At 41.6% G+C, this 20,775-nt stretch overlaps 1 protein-coding gene across 2 annotated transcripts in view; it reads right to left on the minus strand.

Moving 5' to 3' along the window:
• The window catches only part of LOC133499560 (GDNF family receptor alpha-2-like), an 80,684-nt gene extending 61,609 nt beyond the window's left edge, over positions 1 to 19,075 (minus strand). Inside the window, exons 1-2 of one of the 2 annotated variants that reach the window (XM_061817719.1) lie at positions 18,806 to 19,075; positions 14,635 to 14,979 (exon numbers count right to left, since the gene is read on the minus strand). In XM_061817719.1, the coding sequence (XP_061673703.1) occupies positions 14,635 to 14,857 (223 nt within the window). In that variant the 5' untranslated portion in view covers positions 14,858 to 14,979; positions 18,806 to 19,075. Of the gene's footprint in view, positions 1 to 14,634; positions 14,980 to 15,854; positions 16,367 to 18,805 lie in introns of those variants that run through there. The other variant, XM_061817718.1, reaches the window with a different exon arrangement.
• Positions 19,076 to 20,775: the final 1,700 nt, after the last annotated feature.

Here is a 20,775-nt window from a genome sequence, read left to right on the forward strand (position 1 = left end):
AGTAACGTCTCTTCTTGACAAAAGTACAAGTAAAAGGTATGCTGTGTAAACTACTCTGAAAAGTACAATATATTCCAAAGGTTACTTGACTAAATGTAATAATAAAATAATGGTCTAAAAATAGTTAATTATTAATTAACTTATTATTATTAACTTATTAAATTATTAATAATTGTTTTATTGAGCAATACATATGACAACGGAAGTATTTTAGCGTGACTCCTTGCCTTTACTTTCCGTTGTGAGTATGAATGCTTATTTGTCACACAGTACAATGTAACAAAGGAGCATGCTACCCCCCCCCCCCAAAAAAAAAAAAACACTATTTTGAGTTATGAGGAATGTAATATGTTACTTTTGTTACAGACTAGTTTCACCACCTCACACCATTAATGGTAAATTTTGCATCATTAATGTATCTCACTAAATCCGAATTTGTAGTGACAAAGTGCAATGGGTTGTGCAGAAGCATTTAACCAAGACCGCTTTTTCTTTTCAACAAATGGAAGGAAGCGATTGTGAAGTGATTGTTTCTTACACAATGTGCAGTGATGGTGCAGCACCATAAAAGTGCAAAGAAAAGCACAATTTCACAACTTTTCAAGGAAACTGTGGCAATACTGCCCGTGTTAGGGAGGATAAGTGGTACGGAGAATGGACGAATGGATGATTATATTTAGGTTTTATAGAAGGTGCCTCATTTCATTTGCCTTCTTGTAATTTTATGTAGCTGTTACGCTGTTTGGGTTGCATTGTTTTCGATTTGTGTCCCGCAAAAAAACTTGCCTTACCTTACAATGAATAAAATTTGACTCAAGCACCAATTACTTCTCTTTTCCATTATTTTCTTTAGGAGAATATATATATATATATATATATATATATATATATATATATATATTATATATATATATATATATATATATATATATTATATATATATATATATATATATATATATATATATATATATATATATATATATATATATATATATATATATATATATATATATATATATATATATATATATATATATAATTTGGAGAAACTTTGAGATGTCACAACATAAATGCTGTCTTTTGCTCCAATTTACAAGTCCCTAGGTAAATTATTTATCCCATTTAAAAAAAAAGAAGATTTTTCAAGTCATCCAAAAATATGTCAATTTCCTACTAATCATCGTGCATTCATATTTGTAATAATCTGAGGGAATTCTTATCAAAGGGTAAATGTGGTTTGATCAAATATAAATATGTCAACTTTCCGCTAATTATAGTGCATTCACATTTGTAGTAATCTGAGTGAATTTTTATCAAAGGGTAAACGTGATTTGATCAAATTATGCCCAACAGATTCCTTCAGAAATGGAGTCAAAAAGCATGTTTAGTACAAGCACTGAATGAATTCTACCAAGTCGCATTAACCATCCTTAGCGTGTGTGCTGAAATGAAAGATTTGTGCGCAAATGTCACTGCTCTTTGACCCCTCAGCCAATCATGCATCATCATCATCATCATCATCAAGCAATAGAAAAAAAATAAAAGTCTTCCCAGTTGTTTTGTGATATGATGTTTTTAGCTACGGGGCAACGATTTATTGCTGTAATTAAGCCTCCATTTGCTTTCATTTTCTCTGCCAGCGCAGAGCATGACAGACCATCAGGCCTGCGCGGAGCCGCGGCATCAGTCATCCTCGCACATGCATTATCAATGAAGCTCAACTCCCGAGGTGATGGAGATTGTCCTTTTGATTTTCCGTGGCATTCTTGGCAACCTTCTAATGGCTGCAAGCAAAGTCAATTTTAATAACTGTCATTCACAGCTCCCTTATTGTACTCCTGTTTGATTGATTTCACATTCCCTGTTTTTCTGCAGGCTAATGTTGGGGAAAAGTCACAACATTGCCCAATCGTAAAAATGACACCAGTGTTAAACTATAGCATAATGGAAGCCGGCCCGTGTGACACACAAAGAGCGGCGGCTTGTGGCGCGCACTTCAAGGAAAAACAAAAAAAGTGACAAAAGTTTCACAGTCAGAGCTCCAAAAAGCTTGCAGAATGAGCTGTCAGAGATCAAGCGAGTCAAATTGCTTTCTGTGAAGCCAACGCTGCAATATGTCAAATTCATTACATTAGCATGAGGTGCAAACATGGAGTCAACCGGCGCCGCACGTGCGTCTTTCCACGAATTCCGCTCACACGAATGCATCCGGGAGCATAAATTCACTTTACAGCGCCGCTTTTGAAGTCATATTGACATTTTAAACTCAATTTCAGACCAGACAAATAGAATATTGGATTAGCCCGTGATAATATTTCAAGTCACATATTTGAATGCGGCGACGTGGCGTGCAGGCGGGCAACCTGAAAAGAGAAGTGTTTTCCTCCTCACATTTCCTAGGGCGATGTACGTTGGTAATACCAATAGTTACACACTCACTTAGCTGAAATCACCATTTTTATATATGCCTGCCTCTTGCTGATTGAAAACTGGTTTCCTTCTGAGAACTCTTGGTGATAAAAAAAAAAAAAAAAAATGAAAAAAATGGAGAAATCCTTTTATTGTGTTGCCGCAGGTCACCCGGATCATTAAAAGCAGCTCTGCAGCCTCATCATATCAGTCTCCCGGTTTATAGTTTATATCAAAACCAAAGGCGAATTTAGGCTGTTATAAAACTAAAACAGCTGAAATGTCGCCATCAAACCTGTCAATATTTCATATAAAACATGATTAGCCCTTCTTTATAGCTGCGTCGCTTACCCTACCCCCAAGGAAAACCAGCCAAATAATGAGTCTGTCTGAAAATGTATTTACAAAATAATTTAACCCCTCCATGCAGTGAGGGGAGGCCACCGCTGACAACAAGCGGCAATTACAATTAACGACGCTGAGCGAGTGGCTGCAGCCTGCCACCAACACAGACACGTACACGCATTCCAAGCCGTGCTGTGATGACAGCCTGCGGGTCTGGAAGTTGACGCACATTCATTTAGTGGCGCTTGCAAGGACGACGTCTTAATGCTCCCATCATGACCACGTGCACCGTGCAGGATGGCCTCGAGCCATTAACACAGAAGCTTAGAAGGGCCAACGGATCCTCACATTTGGAGACGAGCGCGGAAAAGGCGGATTGATGAGGAGGAAAGGCAATGAAAGAATTTATTGATCGTCTCCCAAAAGCTATCGGCAGGTTCTTTCTTATGATGATGAAGTGGCTAACTGTGTCGGCCACAGAGGAGGGAGCGAGGAATTGGGGGGGGGGTATTCAGCATGCAAGAGGAGGCTGCTTCTCCCCCTGATCTGCCTGACACGAGGGGCCGCCTGAAAAAATGTTCTGCTTATGACAGTGGATGGCCAAGGTAATGGCCAGTGACTGCTACCATTGCTCATAGTAATGATGGGTTCACCCAGGAATACTATGTACCTTTGTAAACCCCCCCACCCCCTCCACTTCCTCATCCCCCACCTCCTCCTCACGCTTTCTTTTTCTTTTCTGTTCTCCTCCCTCATTATTTCTTCTTTCTCCAAGTCTATCAGAGCCGCTGCCTCATAGGATCCTCATAAGCTGGCGGCAGTGGCAGCGCCAGCGTGTGAGATTAACATGATATCACACATCATAAGCAACTTGTGATATTAATGTGATGTAATGGCCTAGGCGGAGTGTGACCTTGAACTGTTGACATTTAAGAAAATACTGAAAACAAACCAAATGGCCAGCAAGACAAAAAGTCAGCATTCAGTTTTGAGTACAGGGTGTCATGAAAGTCAATGTTCACTTATGTTTTTATCAACGCACATGTTTCCAAATAGAAAATAGTATTTATTCTATGTTGCAAAATGTTCTGAACACATTCGTAAATGGGTAATGTTGTATCCTTTGTTTGCATGTTACGCTGCTCCATGTGTGTTCAAGGAGCAACAAAGGCATGTATCCTCATTTGTCTGTCTATGGCGTTTTTACGTAATAGATTAATATTAAGATTGTGGGTTTTCATTTGTTTGCTTGTTTCATATTTTTCCAGTAACAAATGAACAGTTTGACAGAAGCCTGCTTTCCCTCCCATTTGGAGAACTGCAAGGGAGATATGTCTTCTGTTTCCTCAAAATTTTGTAAGACAATTCGCTACCATTTCTCAACAGTGAAATCCAGTACAAGGGACTAGTTTTACTTTGAAAGTTTTTTTCTAAATATGTTCCATTTTAGATGTTTTAAATGTGTGGGAGGGATCGAACAATGAACAACAATGCCTGTGGAGCATTACCCATGTCATTGCATTATTACAGTTATTTGATCCATCACAAATGGACTCTTCTGAAATTCTTGAAAAACATTTTGCCTCCCATGTGTGCAAACTTCATCAGTTCATCTTCTGAGATAACCAAAACAGTCCAATTTTTGAAGTCTCTCAATATTGTGGCTTTTTACCATCGTGGTTGGGATGGGTCTGGAACGAATGTTCAGTGATAAATGAGGTTTCACTCGTCATCGGTACTTCTGTATTCTATATTGAAACATGTTTATTAATGAAAATATAAATGTACAGAAAACAGATGGATACATATGTTCGAGGTCACGATGGTACCTAGAAATTGGATTGTTGGTGACTGGAATATCTTGAAAAAAATGTCAATAGGTTTGGATGAGTGCCAGTACAGTGCAGACTCTGCCTTTCACACATCTGCACTGTACTCCAGCTTCCTCGTAACCCTGAAGAGGAGATCCAGCAGAAAATACAGTGGATGATATGTTGAGTATAGCGTCAGTATAACTCATGGACCAGCTGATTAAATTTTGTTTTATTCTATAACATGGACATACCCCAAAAAGTATTAGAAGGATTTCTAAGAAATTTGGATTGACGCTATGATATGATATGACCCAAGGACAAAAGGATTTGGGACATTTAATCACTTTCTGGATTATTTTTGTAACAGAGACAGAAGGGAAAACAGATTTTGTTAAAATTTGCTCTTCAGTTTTTCAAAGAGGGCAACATAGTATACCGGTTTTCGTGCGTATGTCTGCCTCACTTATCTGCTGTTCTGGCTTTGACTCCCATCTCTGACTCTGTGTGGTTGGCATGTTTTCCTCATGCTTGGTCTGTAATACGGCTTTTTTCCACATTCCAAAAACATGCATGTTTGTCCTATCCTTCAACTGAACTGACGTATGACATTGATTAAGATTTCTGTGGATGTGCAATTGATGGTGGAGTAATTGCATTTGAAGTAACATGACATAAGTTATGGTAAATCGAGCTATATTCATGGAGATCCCCACTGTGGGGAAAAAAAGTGGTTCAAAATGGGACATGCAAACAGGAATTCGGAGCATGCAGAAGCAATATCTAATGAAAATACCGGTAGTTTTGAGAAATAGAAACAAATCGGTTAATTTAATCGTTGGTTGAGCCAGGAAAATGTATCATCCCTAGTTTTTAGCACAGCGTGTTTGTCAAGTTCTTCCACTGGAACATAGATGCTAATTTGCTTTTGAACTATTTCCAGATAAATTGCCGTGTGGATGATTGGGGTTGGTGGATGTGGGTGGCGGCGGTGTTGGTTCTCTCGCTGCAGAGGAAGCTGGCTCAGCTAATTCAAGCTCTCTGAAAGGTCCTCATGAAAGCTCTTTCACGGCTGAGTCGAGGAAATAATGTATATTCAAGGTGTGCGAGTGATCGTTTGAATGTTCTGTTCCGCTGCCGTGCTGCAAGGCTACTTCAGACCTAGGGCGCGAATGAAAGAGACCCATGGCTGACTCCCTATAGGTGTTCGAGACCATGCATCATTTTTGAATAATCATTTGTGTTGTATAGCCACTGCAGGAACCACTCATTATTTGTTGATGAGTGTCGCAGTGAAACATTCATCTGCCATTTCCTGTTAACAGTACCACTGCAGATGGCTTAAATACTCACATTTGGACCCTTGTTATCTGGCAGGAAACTGTGGAGGTAGAGCTGTTCTAAAGCACTCGGATCAGACTTACAGTAATGAATATACAGTGAAGCCTCATTTAATGCAAGGAATATGTTCCTGTCCCACTCATCAAAATCTACAATCAAAAATATTTTTTCAGTGTTTTATCTCACCAACATGCTTTGAAAACATTTGAATGTATTAAAAAACACAAGTTTTAAAATGTCCCTTTGCACTAGCTGTCATGCTCGGACTGTTCAAATAGGATAAAAACTGACGAAAAAATGGAAGAGAATCAAGCAATATACATTTATTGAAACATTAAAATATTCAAGCAAACCATGTAATTTTTTCAAACACAAGTCAGCTGGTTTAATGCCAAATCATGGAAAACGCCATAAACGACCTAACAGAAATTAGCATTTACAGTAGCTTAATTGTAAAACCTTCAAACAAGTGCTACTTTGGCTCAAAAGGTGGAACAGCACATGCAAACAGGATTGATGTCGCTCGCAAACGAAACTGCTCTAAGATCCACATCTTTGAAGCGAACCATGACAGCCAACTTGTGATCGGGAGCTGCTTTCATCGTTTTACCAAAAAAATGAAAGAGGCCACACGTGATTTGTCAATATGTGTGGTGGCGTCTCATTTTTTCTTTCTCTCTGTCTGCGCCAAGCAGAGAGGAAAAGAGGTGGGAGAACACAGCAACGGAGGAAGGAAGTGAAAAACAGAGCAACGGCCCGAAAGAGAAAACACAAACATGCTGAAAAGGTATAGTTACGAAAATTAGTAATAGCAAGAAAAAGAGTAAAATCTGGACACGTTTAAACTTCATTGACAGTATAAGGGCGGTGTTAAGTCTGCGTGGAAAAAAAAAAAACTTTATCGGGCTGGCTGCAAAACCTGCTTAGGCACTCACTCGTGCGACGAGAAGAAGAAAAGACAAATATTTGAACCTGCTGTTGGTGAAGGATTCTGGTGTGGCTAATTCAGCTGTTACACATTGCAGCAATGTCAATCCCTTCTGAGAGAAGCTTCTCCAAAACTGGAACGCTTTAAATTTGCTTAACTGAATGAAATTAAAAGCTTAAAATAGTCATTAGTACAACTCCAAGTGGTTAAGTTTGTTTTTGAATTTTGTTTTACTGTAGCGCCTAGTAGCGTGAATAAGTAAAAGGATATTCTATACTGTGTGTTTTTACAAGTCTGCATAATTTTACATTATTCTGGTGCAATAAATGAATTTCTGTAAAAAAAAAAAAATCTGAAGCGCTCTTTCGAGAGACAAACGAGGCGGCTCTTATTAGTGAGCTGATCCAAACGAGTCGGTTCTCTAAAAAGAGCTGGAATTGTCATCATGAACAAACAGCGCCTACATAATGCTCCGCCTTCTATTATTTCTGCCTTGTGGGAACAACAAATATTTCAACAGCAAAAAGTGATACACAAAGGGGTGTCCTCATCTCCTTCCTCCATCTATTCCGGTGGATCTCAGCTCTGCCCTGCATATTGCTGCACAACAGTGTACCGCAGTGAAGGTGCACAAATCTGAATTTTTCATTATAGTGGGGCTTCAGTGTACTTCCAACAGGGAAGACAATTCAGTGCATCAGAAAAGTCAAAACGTAACCCTATTTTCACTGATGTTGCGTGGACATCGGTGTGACTTTCACATTTTTCCCGGCACAGCTGATTTTTGACAACTTTTTAGATATACAAATAGTCACTACTGCTCAACGTGAACAAAAGGTTCAGGCTGTTCGTTTTTGGCAAGAAATACAGAAATTGTATTTCGTTGTTGTTCGCAACAACAAAATGTTTTATTTGCAAGAACCTTTGACATGTATTGACTCTACAATTTTATTATCTTTTTTGAGTGCCTTGACATTGTGTGCTGTTACCAATGAACTTTACAAGGGCGTCTTGCAACCTTAGGGCTTCTTGCGAGCCTGATGATCTGTTTTCATAAGAGCAGCTCAACTTTTTTTTTTTTTTTCCGGCTAGCAGTATATTACACAAATCACAGTTTATAGGCGAAGCGTGGAAGATATCTCACATCCAAACAATGAAATTCACAATGTTTCTGACACGAGAGCAAGTACTTTTTTGCAAAGTGATGCTGATAATTGGCAGCAGTGCGCTCTTTTTGTATTCATTTATAGGCCAAGAAACTATATTTGATAAGTTCAACAAGCTGAAATGGACATCACATGTTTCACCATATAAGGCTGTAGAACCATGTGATGACACTTAGCGATGCCAAAGAAATCTACTACAAATGTACAGTATATTAAGTCAATAATTAAGAATATCAATTATGACTGCCATCCATTAAATTCCTATGCCATGTATCCCGCTCGTGGTCGGGTGGAGAAGTCGATCCCAGTTTGATGAATGAAAAGAAGACTCGACTCGGACGGTAGAGCCAAACCATTCATAGTGACATTCACATTCACTGGGTGGGAACTGAATGCATGCAGTAAAACATCAGTCTGGCGAAACACTTTACTGTCAGTAACAGCAATTTAAAATTGGAATCATTTTCAGTATGTTTTCTGGCAGCATTGTGTACTTGACAATCTACCTCTCAGTTCTGAGGTTGGAGATTTCCATCGAGCCTTCCTGTGTTGAGCTTGCATTTTAGCTCTGTGCTTGGTTGGATTTTCGGGGGGTACTAACCTATGGTTTCCTCCCACTTAAAAAAAAAAAAAAAAAAACATGCTCGGCAGGTTCAGTGAAGACTAAATTGTCCTTCGGTGTTCATGTAAGGACTTGTCTATAAGCTATGCCAGGGGTCGGGAACCTATGACTTGCGAGCTATACCTGGCTCTTTTGGTGGTTGCATATGGCTCACGGAGACCTCATAACGACATACTGTACATGTGATTTCTGTCGTGCAGAGAAGGTTTGTCCCAGTGGGGTTTCCGTCATTTTTGCGTTGTTGTCCATGTCCAGAGGTGGAGAAGAGTCTAACGCTGATCGTGTCGGAACAACTAAATAGGGAAACGCTTTTGACAAAGGTCGCTTAAAAAAAAAAAAATGAGGAGTACTGAAATTTTCAACCAGAATGGACAGCCTTTGTGGAGAGGGAGGGTTCTGCAGCGTGTTTAAATTCACAGATGGGGAGTATGCCAAAGAATTCCCACTCGACCTCGGCAAGAAACATTTTCCCAACTTCGCAAAAAGATAATCAAACGAATAAAAGACGTGCCTTTGTCGGCAAGAACTATTCACCATCGGACCGGCATGATGGCAGATCAAATTGAATTCCGTTCACGATGAACAGATGGAAGCCTCAACACTTTTCGTGAAGCTTAGTCTGACGATGTATGAACTCCAAAGCCATCAGCAAAACCGTGCACCACTAGCTGTCGCATTAACGGTAAGAAGTACTTTCGTCATCATTGGTGAACAACAGTGTAACAACGTTATTTAAGATAATTCAGAGCCTTATTGTACTCTAAAAGTGTTGGTCTTGCAGAAATGCGTATATACACTTGTACTTAGTTTTTAAAATACTGTATGGCTCTTTTGAAATTACATTTTTAAATATTTGGCCTTTTTGGCTCTCTTAGTCGAAAAGGTTCCTGACACATGGGCTATGCGATTGGTGGGTGACCAGTCCAGGTTGTAAGCCGCAACTTCCCTAAAGTCAGCTGGGATCGGCTCCAGCTCACCCATGCCCCTAACGAGGAAAGTGATACAGAAAATGAATGGATGGATGTCCTGCAAGGTGTGTCAGAAGAGTTCTAGGACTGGCATACTGTATATCGTGTATGGTTCCAAGTGTATTTCAAATCCAAACTACATCTTTTCCCCTTTGCCTGAAACTGTTGGATGTTCAGGGTGAGCAGAGGCATTGTCATTGGGTGTCAGCCACGGGATGCCCTAGGACACCTCTCCCCTATTGTGCGTTGAACAAAATAACGCCGCACAATCTCTTGGTGCATGTGCCGGGTGATCATCTGGCCTTTACCTCATAAAGTGTACTGTGTATATATATGGTAACTCAACAAGGATCTGACATTGAATGTTTTTACAAAAACGTCTCCCACAGTACAGCCGACTCAACTTATGTAAGTCAATTTATGGCGACTGCAAGTGTCAAACCTTGACTTTAAAGGCAAGGCATTGAAAAGATGTAAAAGCAAGATTTGTTTGTAGTAGGGAATTGAAAAGGCGCTCTGATGATGCCGCTTTCTATTGTCACCCGCTGGTTGAGTCTTCAGGTTATCGTATAAGGTCATTTCAAATAAGGAGGAGCTGCAGAAAATTGGAGCGTTTGAGGACGTAGACTTCATCAAGGTCGTTTCCAATGTCGACGCTTTTATGTTTTGTGGACCTTCAGATGGTAAAGTCACTTAATTCTAGAGAATAAAGTTGAGTTTATTGCTTCATTTGAAATGTAATCTTTTCTGCTATAAGAACAAATTAGCTATGCTGTTAAAGATATACCCTCTTTTTAATGCCCCTTGCCAATCAAACCGCTCCGTTCCAAGTATCTTTTTTGTTTAAAGAGGGCATGCATCTTTGATATGTGATTGAAATTCCATACACCTCCTCTTCTAAAGACTTTCATTTGCGACACCAAAGCTACAGTATGTCCTCGTCATCTATTTTCTGCCACTTTCCCTATTCAGTGTCACAGATGAGTTGGAGGCTATCAATGCTGACTTTTAGGGAAGAGGCGAGGTACACCCTGGTCTGCATGTAGAGAGAGAGAAGCGTTCGCTTACACCATTCAATGAACCTACCGTGCATGTTTTCAGAATCTGGGAAGAGTACTCACAGAGAACTGCTACATCGTTCTCATACCCACTTTTGGAGAGCATTTAATGAAATAGAAAATTCATTGAAAACTTTGTATGCAATTACAGCAATTATTTCTGGACATTATTGTGTGCGGAGGTGAAGTCAACATCATGCTGGTTAAAAATGAAATATCGTACAGGGTGTCCGAGTTCCGTTCTTATGCTGGTAATGTAACTCGAATTTCGTTGTAAGTCAGATTTCACCATTAAAGTCATAATTTACGTCAAAATATTTTGTACAAAAAAAAAAACAAATACATTGAAATGGAAAAAAATAAGATGCTGTACAGGGAGTCCTCGGTTTACGACTGAGATCCGTTCCTACAGTAGTGACTTAACTTAATTTAGATTTAAATCGGATTCCACTATTAAAGTCAGAATTTACATCAAAATACTTTGTATAAAAAAAAACAAATACATTGAAATAAACAAGATGATGTACTGAGCAGTACTGCTGAGAGGTGGATGGAGAAGAAGAAAGGGAGGATGTGCTTAGCTATTGCGAAGGAACCTGGTCCCCAATCCTCTCCATCAAAGAACCTTGTTTTGTGATCATTGTATCCGACATAGGAATGGAACCCTTCACAAGCGCTAAGACACGGGCTTTGTCTTTAATAATTGTCACCACGGTCGACCGATTGAAGCCTTGGTGGTGTTGGTGTCTCTCCTTTCTCCAATCATTTTATGTTCTTGAGCTTCGTTTCCATGGTAATGGATTTTCTTTTGGCTAGGAAGCATTGCTAAAAGATACGGCTTTCTTCTTTGGGGCGATAATGTCTAAAACGGAGGGCGAAAAATGCGAAGATACTCCCGGCGCACAAACACGGACAAGCATTAGCCAGACAAAATGGCAGACGGGGGATAGGCTTTGTAAAGTCGAAATGTCTTAGGTCGAGACCGTCTTAACCTGAGGACTCCCTGTAGTTACCAATACTGCTGAGAGGTGATGATAATGATGATGCTCCCAAACTGTTTTAAGGTTAATGTTATGTTATATATCCTATATTTAAAATACAGAATTAGCTTTTTGTGTGTTTTCATCATGGATCAGGCTGTGCCAAGGTGGAATATTAAAATGACACACCATCTCAACCCACATTTTCTGCTTTGGCGTCAGAACAGACCTTTCCCACTCAGAAAAGAGAAAATCTCGTCCATTAAAAAACACATTGATGGGCTGCGTAAGTACTGTCACATTTATAATTATGAGTGCACGTCTTTAAGAGGGGAGGCGGGCGGGTGTAACGTAAACTTGGAAAAGAGAGTATGGCGGAGCAGCGGTCGTTGTTAGAGAAAGTTCTATGCGCTGCCAAAAAGAAACCAGTGGCTTCTTCTTTCCATTTTTTACAGTATGTATATGCCATTGGCTGTAACAACCAGCCATCCCTCATTCATTGAATCACATTGCAAAATGCAACAAACTGAATAGCTCTATGCTATACTTTCATTTTGCATTGGATTATTTTTTTTGCGCACAACGCATAATATCTGTGAAGAGACTGCATCATCGGTGCACAATTGTGCACGCGCGCAGTTTGGAGGGACCATTGGCTGACTTTTTTTTTTTTTTCGGCACGCCGTCCCGCGATCGACCAAGACTGCCTCGCGATCGACGCATTGAGCACCCCTTCCCTACATGAACGCTTTTAGATTCTTGCCCCAAGTTGTCATCGTAAGACGAATGTTAGAGTTGTGCTCAAAATAACTGTTTCAACAAATGTGCAAAAATCCAGCCCAAAAAAAAAGCCTTTTACAATATTCCTGTTTTTAGATTTTTCTATTCGTATGAATTACATTAAAGTACACATTCCAGTTGAGTGATTTTGTGATGGTGTATTTCGAGTCAAGTGTCCAGAGAAGGGTGTTGTAGAATGTTAATAAAAGCACACTCGAGGGCACAATGGATGATGATTAGATTAAAACTGTGCTTAGTTTGTGCTAAAGCGGGCTTCATATCCAAGGGCGACAGGCCCAAAAACAGGCCAGCAGACCTGGGTATGAAACACATCCTCTTGTGAAGAACACACGGAGACAGTCGGGCAATTTTATGGGACGCATTGGAATGAATACAAGATAAAACGTCACTGGGAGAACTCAAACGGGGAGCGAGGAAAACATCGTCAAGCACCGAGAGAGACACGAGGCCCGAGGAGCATCCGTGTCATTCGATTTGCCTTGACCTCACGACCGGGACTCTCTGCTGCCATCAGTGTGATGAAGTGAAGCTGGAGCTGTGAGCAGCCGAGTTGGGGAATCGCGTCACGGATCACGACGCTAAAGTCCGCAATCCTCAAAGACATTCCCACCGTGACCCCGCGTGTCACAACAGCTGAGTGCGTGGCGGGCTTTACGGGGCAACGCTGCCACTGCGACTTTGTGTTCTGCCACCACAGAGCCAAGTCATCCTTCGGTCAAACTTTTTTTTTCAGCCTCATCTATAGGACACACTGACTCCAGCTGTAGTATTTCTCTTAATACGGAGCACAAGGCGGCTGACGCGCCAAAGGATGGATGGAGGTGGGGCCACAGCGTAAACGAAGGGACTTTTTCCACTCTCTAAATGTGCTTCAGTGTAAAATCCCAAAGAGTTCAGGGTTACAACAAGAGTGCTATTTTATGTGCCGTGTAAGTGGACACATAAGAGCTATTGGGCTACACAAGTATAACCTAATTACATGGTAATATGGAACACTTTAGGTGAAAAACAATAAGTCTACCATAACAGGTCCTCCTAATGTAATCCCATTATAGCTCCATTACCTTGGAGAGGATGGAGCGAGCAGGAAAAGCGTGTATTTTTCATCCGGGAGCTTGAAGCATCTCCTTAAGAGGACACCGGGGTAGAGAGCGTCAACTAAAGGTGAAGTGGTGCCCATCTTCCAACCCTTTCAAGGATTTATAGGACTTAGAGCAGAGGGTCTCAAGTTGTGGTTTGCGTACTACTAGTGGACTGAAACACTTCCTAAGTAGAGTTCAGTTTGATTGAACTTTTAAGTACCATCCATCTGTTTTCTGAGCCACTTATCCTCACGAGGGTCGCGGGTGGGCTGGAGCTTAACCCAGCTATCTTCACTATAATCACTGCACACATATTCACACTCAGATTTACACCTAGGGGCAATTTAGAGTCTCCAATTAATGCATGTTTTAGCGATGTGGGAGGAAACCAGAGTGTCCGGAGAAAACCAACCCAGGCACGGGGAGAACATGCAAACTCCACACAGGCGGGGCTGGTATTTGAGCCCTGGACCTCAGAACTGTGAGGCCAACACTCTAACTAGTCATTCACCGTGCTGCCTCGTACAAGGGTTAGTTAATTTTTTAAAGAAATCTATTTAGGTACAATTTGTGTGTGTGTGTGTGTGTGTGTGTGTGTGTGTGTGTGTGTGTGTGTGTGTGTGTGTGTGTGTGTGTGTGTTGGGGGCGGGGATGAATTACAGTAAAAGCAATCCAAAAACGTTGTTGATTGTGTAGTAAGTAAGTGATGAATAGACCCTGGTTCAAATGTATGGAGAAATTGAGTTACACTTCTCAAGACAATTTATGTTTGTTTCTCTATCGATGGCACCAACATATAGTGAATGGCCAAACAATTAACAGTTCCTCCGTTAGGTACAATGAAGCTGCATAGCCACCTGTTGTCGTTTATACATCAGAATCATAGCTTTGCGTTCAACTGCGCAGGCCTCGATTCCACACAAAGAGAACCAATTTATGAGCGAATTGAGATGAGACCATTATTTCCGAATACATATTTTTTGGTGACATTTTTCTTGGTGGTGTGGGTTGAGATTTCTTCTAGTCAAATATGCGCCTTGGCTCACTTCAGTTGGGAACCATCGCTTTAGTCTGCAGGAAAACAGCTGCCGCATTTCGAGCCAAAACCTTGTGCCTCCTACCTTCGGTGAGTCCCATGTGGATGGTCCAGTAGTTCTGAAGACACTGCAGCTCCTTCTTCATGCCCCTCTTGCAGCGACAGTCATACAACGGACTGACCAGCAGCACCTCCAGGGCCGCTTGGCACTCCCTGTTGTTGTCCAGCATGGCTTCCTTCTCCTTGCCCACGAGGCACTGGCGCATCACGCGGTACCGAGAGCTGCATTGAGGGTTCTGGTTGCACATGTCGCTCGCCTGGATGCAGTCCACCCATTCCGACGGGGTCCCGGAGACTTCGGACCCGGGCTGCCCGTCAGCCAAGAGCGCGGACAAAGCCGAAGCGCCGTTCCAGGAACTCAAGGTCTCGTCTAAGAGGAGACAAATAGCGTTGAGTGTTTTGCGGTGTTCAACTTCAGAGCTTTTATTCCTGCTTTATGGCGGCAACAGGTTGAACATGGCAACCATAAATAGGGTTGATGGCCCGCGACAAGACGTCAACGCGCGCACAAGCGAGACCGTAAAAAAAATATTTCATGGTCCGCTGGAGGCCTTGTGCGACGCAGCCCCATTTGTCACAATGTTATGCAAGAGCATGGAAATGTTACTCGTTTGTTACATTATTTTATGCTGCCAACTACTCCGCACCAGTCAACATTTGGTCAAATCTCTGATGAATCAATCACACGTGACAGTAAAAGGCCAGCTGTTTGTCAAGCTCATGTTGTACTGTCTTGTTTGTTCATGGAACAATATGGGGTCACAGGGGCACCCTGTCAGGGGTGTCCGCATGTCACAAGGCTCAAGATCAGGACCCAATCCCGCAGATGTGGAGTGGGGAAAGGTGGAAGGACAAGAGCGACCCCTTGTGGTCATCTTGAAAAGCCAGCTGCCACTGAATGAGAGAACACCAAGTATGACGGGGACATGAAGTTGAAGCGTGAATTTTTGTGCTGCCTTTCATTTTGAGACGTTTGTGTTGGTGACACCAAAAGTTAAATTCCTATCAGTCCTCCTCAAATGAGAAAATGGCAGCGTTAAGAAACAATTGCCAACACATGCAAATGTGGTGCCATCAAAACGTTATCATACATGCATGACAGTGTAATCATCCTAATGTGCATGATTCAAAAGTATTTTGGAGACGTCACATCGCCTTTTAAACGTTGCAAGTGTACTCTCACATCGACATTGAAAAGCAACGACGATACTATTAAGACTTTTTTTTTTTCATTTCAGCTCTCACCAAAGAGCAGAAGAAAGCTGCATACGCAAATCCACGCGCTGAGGGACCTCATGTTGGAGCGAGGATGTGGTTTCCAAATAGTTTCTCTTTTAATTATTCCAGAGGTTAATCCGTGATTTGAAAGGGGGTGAAAACAGTATCCTCGTTCAACTCCAAATTAGCGGCCCGTCGATGCCATAATAATCCACTGTCCTTAAATTTTGATCAATTAACCTAAAAAAATAAAAATAAAAAAAAAAAATAAAAAAAAAAAACGAAAGTGAATGGGGGATAAAAAGTCAAATGGCAGTCATGGAGTCAATCCATGAACGCAGCTTGTCAAGGTCTGTGCAGGCTCACAGCGACCAACTAGTGCGACTTCTCCGTCGCTCAGCATTCTAAACCCCCCCCCCAACACTCTTTTGCTCCCTCGTGGGGAGTGCGTGCGTGTCGCCGGCGCAATTAATATCTCGAAGGAAGTAAAAAGTCAGCGCTAAACTGGCTCATGGCAAGGAAGTGTCCGCCTTGCAGTGAACGCAGCACTGACTGCGCGCGTGTGGAGGCATCGCGCGCGTTTTATTGAAGGGGGGGAGGGGAGGGAGGGTGCTAGAGGGCGCTGCGAGAGGGGCTGACCTCATTGGAGGACGGGTGGAATGTAAGAGAGACTTATTTTGCCTTTTGCCTGCAGGAGGCGAGGAAGAATGCTCCTAGAGGAGATGACATCATCACAACACGCGAGCTCACTTAGCCGAGTGTTGTTTAAACATATTGGGGGCACTTTATTAGGTACATCTGAAGCTCTCTCTCTCTCTCTCTCTCTCTCACTCTCTCTCTCTCTCTCTTTCTCTCTCTAGTACGGTCTCTGCTCTGTTACTGTATGTACAAAGTGTTATTTACCTTATTTACTGCCACTGATGTCTTTAGAAGTTATATACGGTATTCATGTTAACTTGGAGGTCTGGCATTTCTGAATATTCAATAAATCTCCCAGTCGAATTGCAACAAATATCAGTCATTGAAACCTGTAGAATGACCAAAACTCTCAGGTCAGGCAATTTCAGTGAGTTTATTTTTATTTCAATTCATGCGTAAAGTGATGAAAGGATGACAGATTTACATGATACGTCACAATCATATTAGAACTTTTAATTGGTTCAGAGCTAAGGCAGAGCGAAGTAATCGGTTTAGTATGTTTTATTGGTGCACCCGTCATGAGATTTGAATTAAAAAAAAATACATGACATTTTATTGCAAATTATTCTGCTGACTCCCAAATTACAGCTTGCAGACACGTCAAGCCCCTGTATCTATTAATATTGGGGAATATAAACATTTTTAGACGGGTCATGCATCAATTACACCATTTTTTTTTTTTTTTTTTTTTTTGTTATTTGTTGTAGAGCTTGGTCCTCTATTACCTTCATTTCTAATGATAGCCATACAATTTACAGGTGACCAGCCCCTCATCCCTCCGAAAGTCAACAGGGGTATCTCAAGATCATTCTTGACCCCAATAGGACAATGGTATAGAACAGGGGTGCTAAGACTTTTTTACCCCAAGATCTACTTTTCAAGCAGCCAGCCTCTCGCAAGGTACTGAGGACGGGGGGCAGCAGAGATGATGATGCTCCCAAACTGTTTTGAGATTGTTTCCTCCTATATTATAATACAGAATTAGCTTTTTGTGCACTGTATTGTCTGTGCTTTCATCCTGGATCAGGCTGTGCCAAGCTGGAATTTTAAAATGACACACCATCTCATCCTGCACCTTCTATTTCGGCTTGAGACCAGACGTTTCCACACTCAGAAAAGAGAAAATCTCATCCAGTTTAACACCTTTTTCTTCGATTTTTTCTCCGACATACTACGGCAGTTGTATGTTGTATAATGTTGCCCAGACTGTTGTTAACTAAAGCAGCGGTGGTGGAAGCTTTCATTATAAAACACATTGATGGGCTGTACTGAATTACTGTAACATTTGTAATTATGAGTGTACGTCTTTAAGAGCGGGGGAGGGGGGGGGTACAGCGGTCGTCGTGAGAGAAAGTTCTGTATGCTGCCTAAAAGAAACCAGTGGCTTCTTTACATTTTCTACAATATGTATGTGAATTGTGCCATTGGATGTAGAAACCAGTCATCCCTCACTCATTAAATCACATTGCAAAATGCCACAAACTGAATAGCTGTATGTTACACTTTCAATTTGCATTGGATTATTAGTTTCTTTTGCGAGCAACGCAGAATATCTGCGATGAGACTGCATCAGCGGTGCACAATTGCGCATGCACAAAGTTTAGAGGGAATATTGACTGACGTCTTTTTTTTGGGGCGGGGGGGAAGCCGTCCCGCGTTTGACCAAGATTGCCTTGCAATCGACCGGTCATCGCGATCGACGCATTGAGCACCCCTGCTGTACATTATGTAGCCCCATGACTGGGTCAAAATAGTGTATTAGAAAGCACTGTCAGTATGATGCAGTGCGGTGCTACAACACAATAATAAACTTATTGTTAAATGAATACCCCTCTGACAGTGTCACTGAAGCGTATTGCTGTGTCCACTAAGATTGTAGTTGACTTCAGACTTCCTCCGCAGTACATTTATTTTGGACTGACAGAAAGAAATCAAAGCGAATCGTAGGAGATTTGTTACTGTGGATTCCAAGTTGGCCTCACCAAATGACATCATTCATTTCGGCAATATCCTGGATATGACGTCTGTGTTGCCTTTGACTGAAAGGGAGATTAAAGTTATGGCACAATGCATGGTATTATACTGTATTTGTTCTCAGAGAACGGACAAGGCCGCGGAATGTGCCATTTTTCAAAGTGGTTTCACATTAAACAAAATGACTTTGTTGTACATCATCGCTCAAACATTGGCGAGAATGTCATCAATCTTGACGATTCCTGAAAACAAAAGTCTCCATTTAAAGACAGCGACAGTGACAAAGTGCCGGTCGACTGACTCACATAATGACGCTTGACTGTCAGCCCACGCCGCCTTCCAAATGGGGAATTCTTCATTCCGCTTGCATTGGTCTGAGCTTCATGTCATCTTCCCCCAAGAGTTCAGGGTCCGTCATTACGGGTACCGTATATCTCCCCATCTGGCCTGCGTTGGCACTGTAGCGGCAGCTCACATCATCTACTCCGCTTTATGAATAGGACCTTTATTCCACCACAAAATGGCGTTGTTCAAGCAGCTTCCACCGACACTAAACTACAATGTGTTTTCTTTAATTTCCGCAAGAAGCATCAATTTTCACAGATGAGCTGTTCCCTAGGCAACGGGGGTGGGGCATTTTGATTACCCAGCAAAATCAAAGGAGTGTAAAGATATTTCCATCCATCTATTCATTTTCTATAGCGCACATGTCCTCTTTTGGGTCAAGGGTGAGCCAAAGCCTTTACCAACTAACTTCAGGGGAGAGGCGGGGTACACATTGCAGACCATATAAATACATTCACACTGGGAGATAAAATGAAAATGTCTTACAATCTTTTTTGGAATTTGGGCGGACGCTGGGGTATGGTTAACTGTACCTGAAGAAAACCCACGCGCGCACAGGAACCTCAAAACTGTGTGCCAGACATGCTCACCACTAGTCACCATGCTGCACGTATTATTTTCACAATTTTGCATTTTAAGGGTTTTACATCGATCTTTTACACTCACTGGCCACAACCTAATGAGTTACATACAAAAGCTGTTTACAAAACGTTGTCTCTCAAGATAACAATGCTCCCTTTTAACGAGGGCTTCATTTCACCATATGGTTATTATTGTGTTAGTTTTGAGTGTACCGCATCATACTGGGAGCCGATCTTAATATTTTGCCCAAGGCCTTGTAAAAGCTCATCTGCAGCACATTTGAGCAGAATAGCTGCTTTGCTTTGAACAATAGAAAAAAAAGACACACACACACACACACAAACACACAACAAAATCATTATTTCATTGACGCATGTGACTGAGAGAGATTAGAATTGAATTGAAATGCATACAAATACAGACATTGTTCTAGAAGTAATTTAAAACCAAGCTGCATTGTACTGACAGTTTCTAATATTTTTGTTACTTTTGGAAAACTATTTGAAAAGTGGGCAATCACCCTTTCCAGATTTTAGTCTTACCCCTTGTTTAATTCCCTTTAATTAAAATTTTTAATACAAACCAACAATGCAACATGTTTTTTGTGTTTTGTCTCTGCACACTGACCTCCTCTCTCAGGGAGTATTGCGCAGATTTTGATGGCAACATTCAAGCAAATCCAGGAGGTGTGTGTCTATAAAAGTCCAAATTAACATTGAGGGTTCTCTGCAAGGGCAGAATGTTTTGTGTTTCACTTTCATGATACTGTACCGCCAATACTGCGGCTGATAAATGTATGGCTCTACAACGCATACGCTTGCGTCTCTTTACACGGACAGCGCAGAGAAGGTGCTCACAAATTCATCTCCATGCATGCCTCCGTACTAATATATCATAGTGTGGAAGGGTGGGTGGGGGTGAATCAATCCATCCTATTGTAAGAATAAGCACAGTTGCATCTAATCAGCATGTCAGTTGGTGCCGGCGACGGTGACGATAAGTATGATGTGTGTGCGTGTGTCATGTGTCGTATGTGAACAAAGAGCACATCGGCGTCAGCGCGGAGGGGAGATGCCTGCTTATGATGCCTCTGACAAGTGTGACTAATATGCTGAATATGGAACGTATCATGATGCATTTGCAGGGAAATAATGACAGAGACAACAGTTAAGGCCTCTTGTGGGTCAGATGATATGAGTGTCAGCGTCAAATCAGGAGAGACGGGGCTTGCATGCAAATGGAGCAACTCCGTGCGGGTTTATCCGTTGCGCCTTGCACAAAGGGCCAAAAGTTTGTGCGTCATTCTCCCGGAAAAACTCTGTCAGACTTATCAACAACACCTAAAATT

Source organism: Syngnathoides biaculeatus, chromosome 4, assembly GCF_019802595.1.
Source record: "Syngnathoides biaculeatus isolate LvHL_M chromosome 4, ASM1980259v1, whole genome shotgun sequence".
Taxonomy (NCBI): domain Eukaryota; kingdom Metazoa; phylum Chordata; class Actinopteri; order Syngnathiformes; family Syngnathidae; genus Syngnathoides; species Syngnathoides biaculeatus.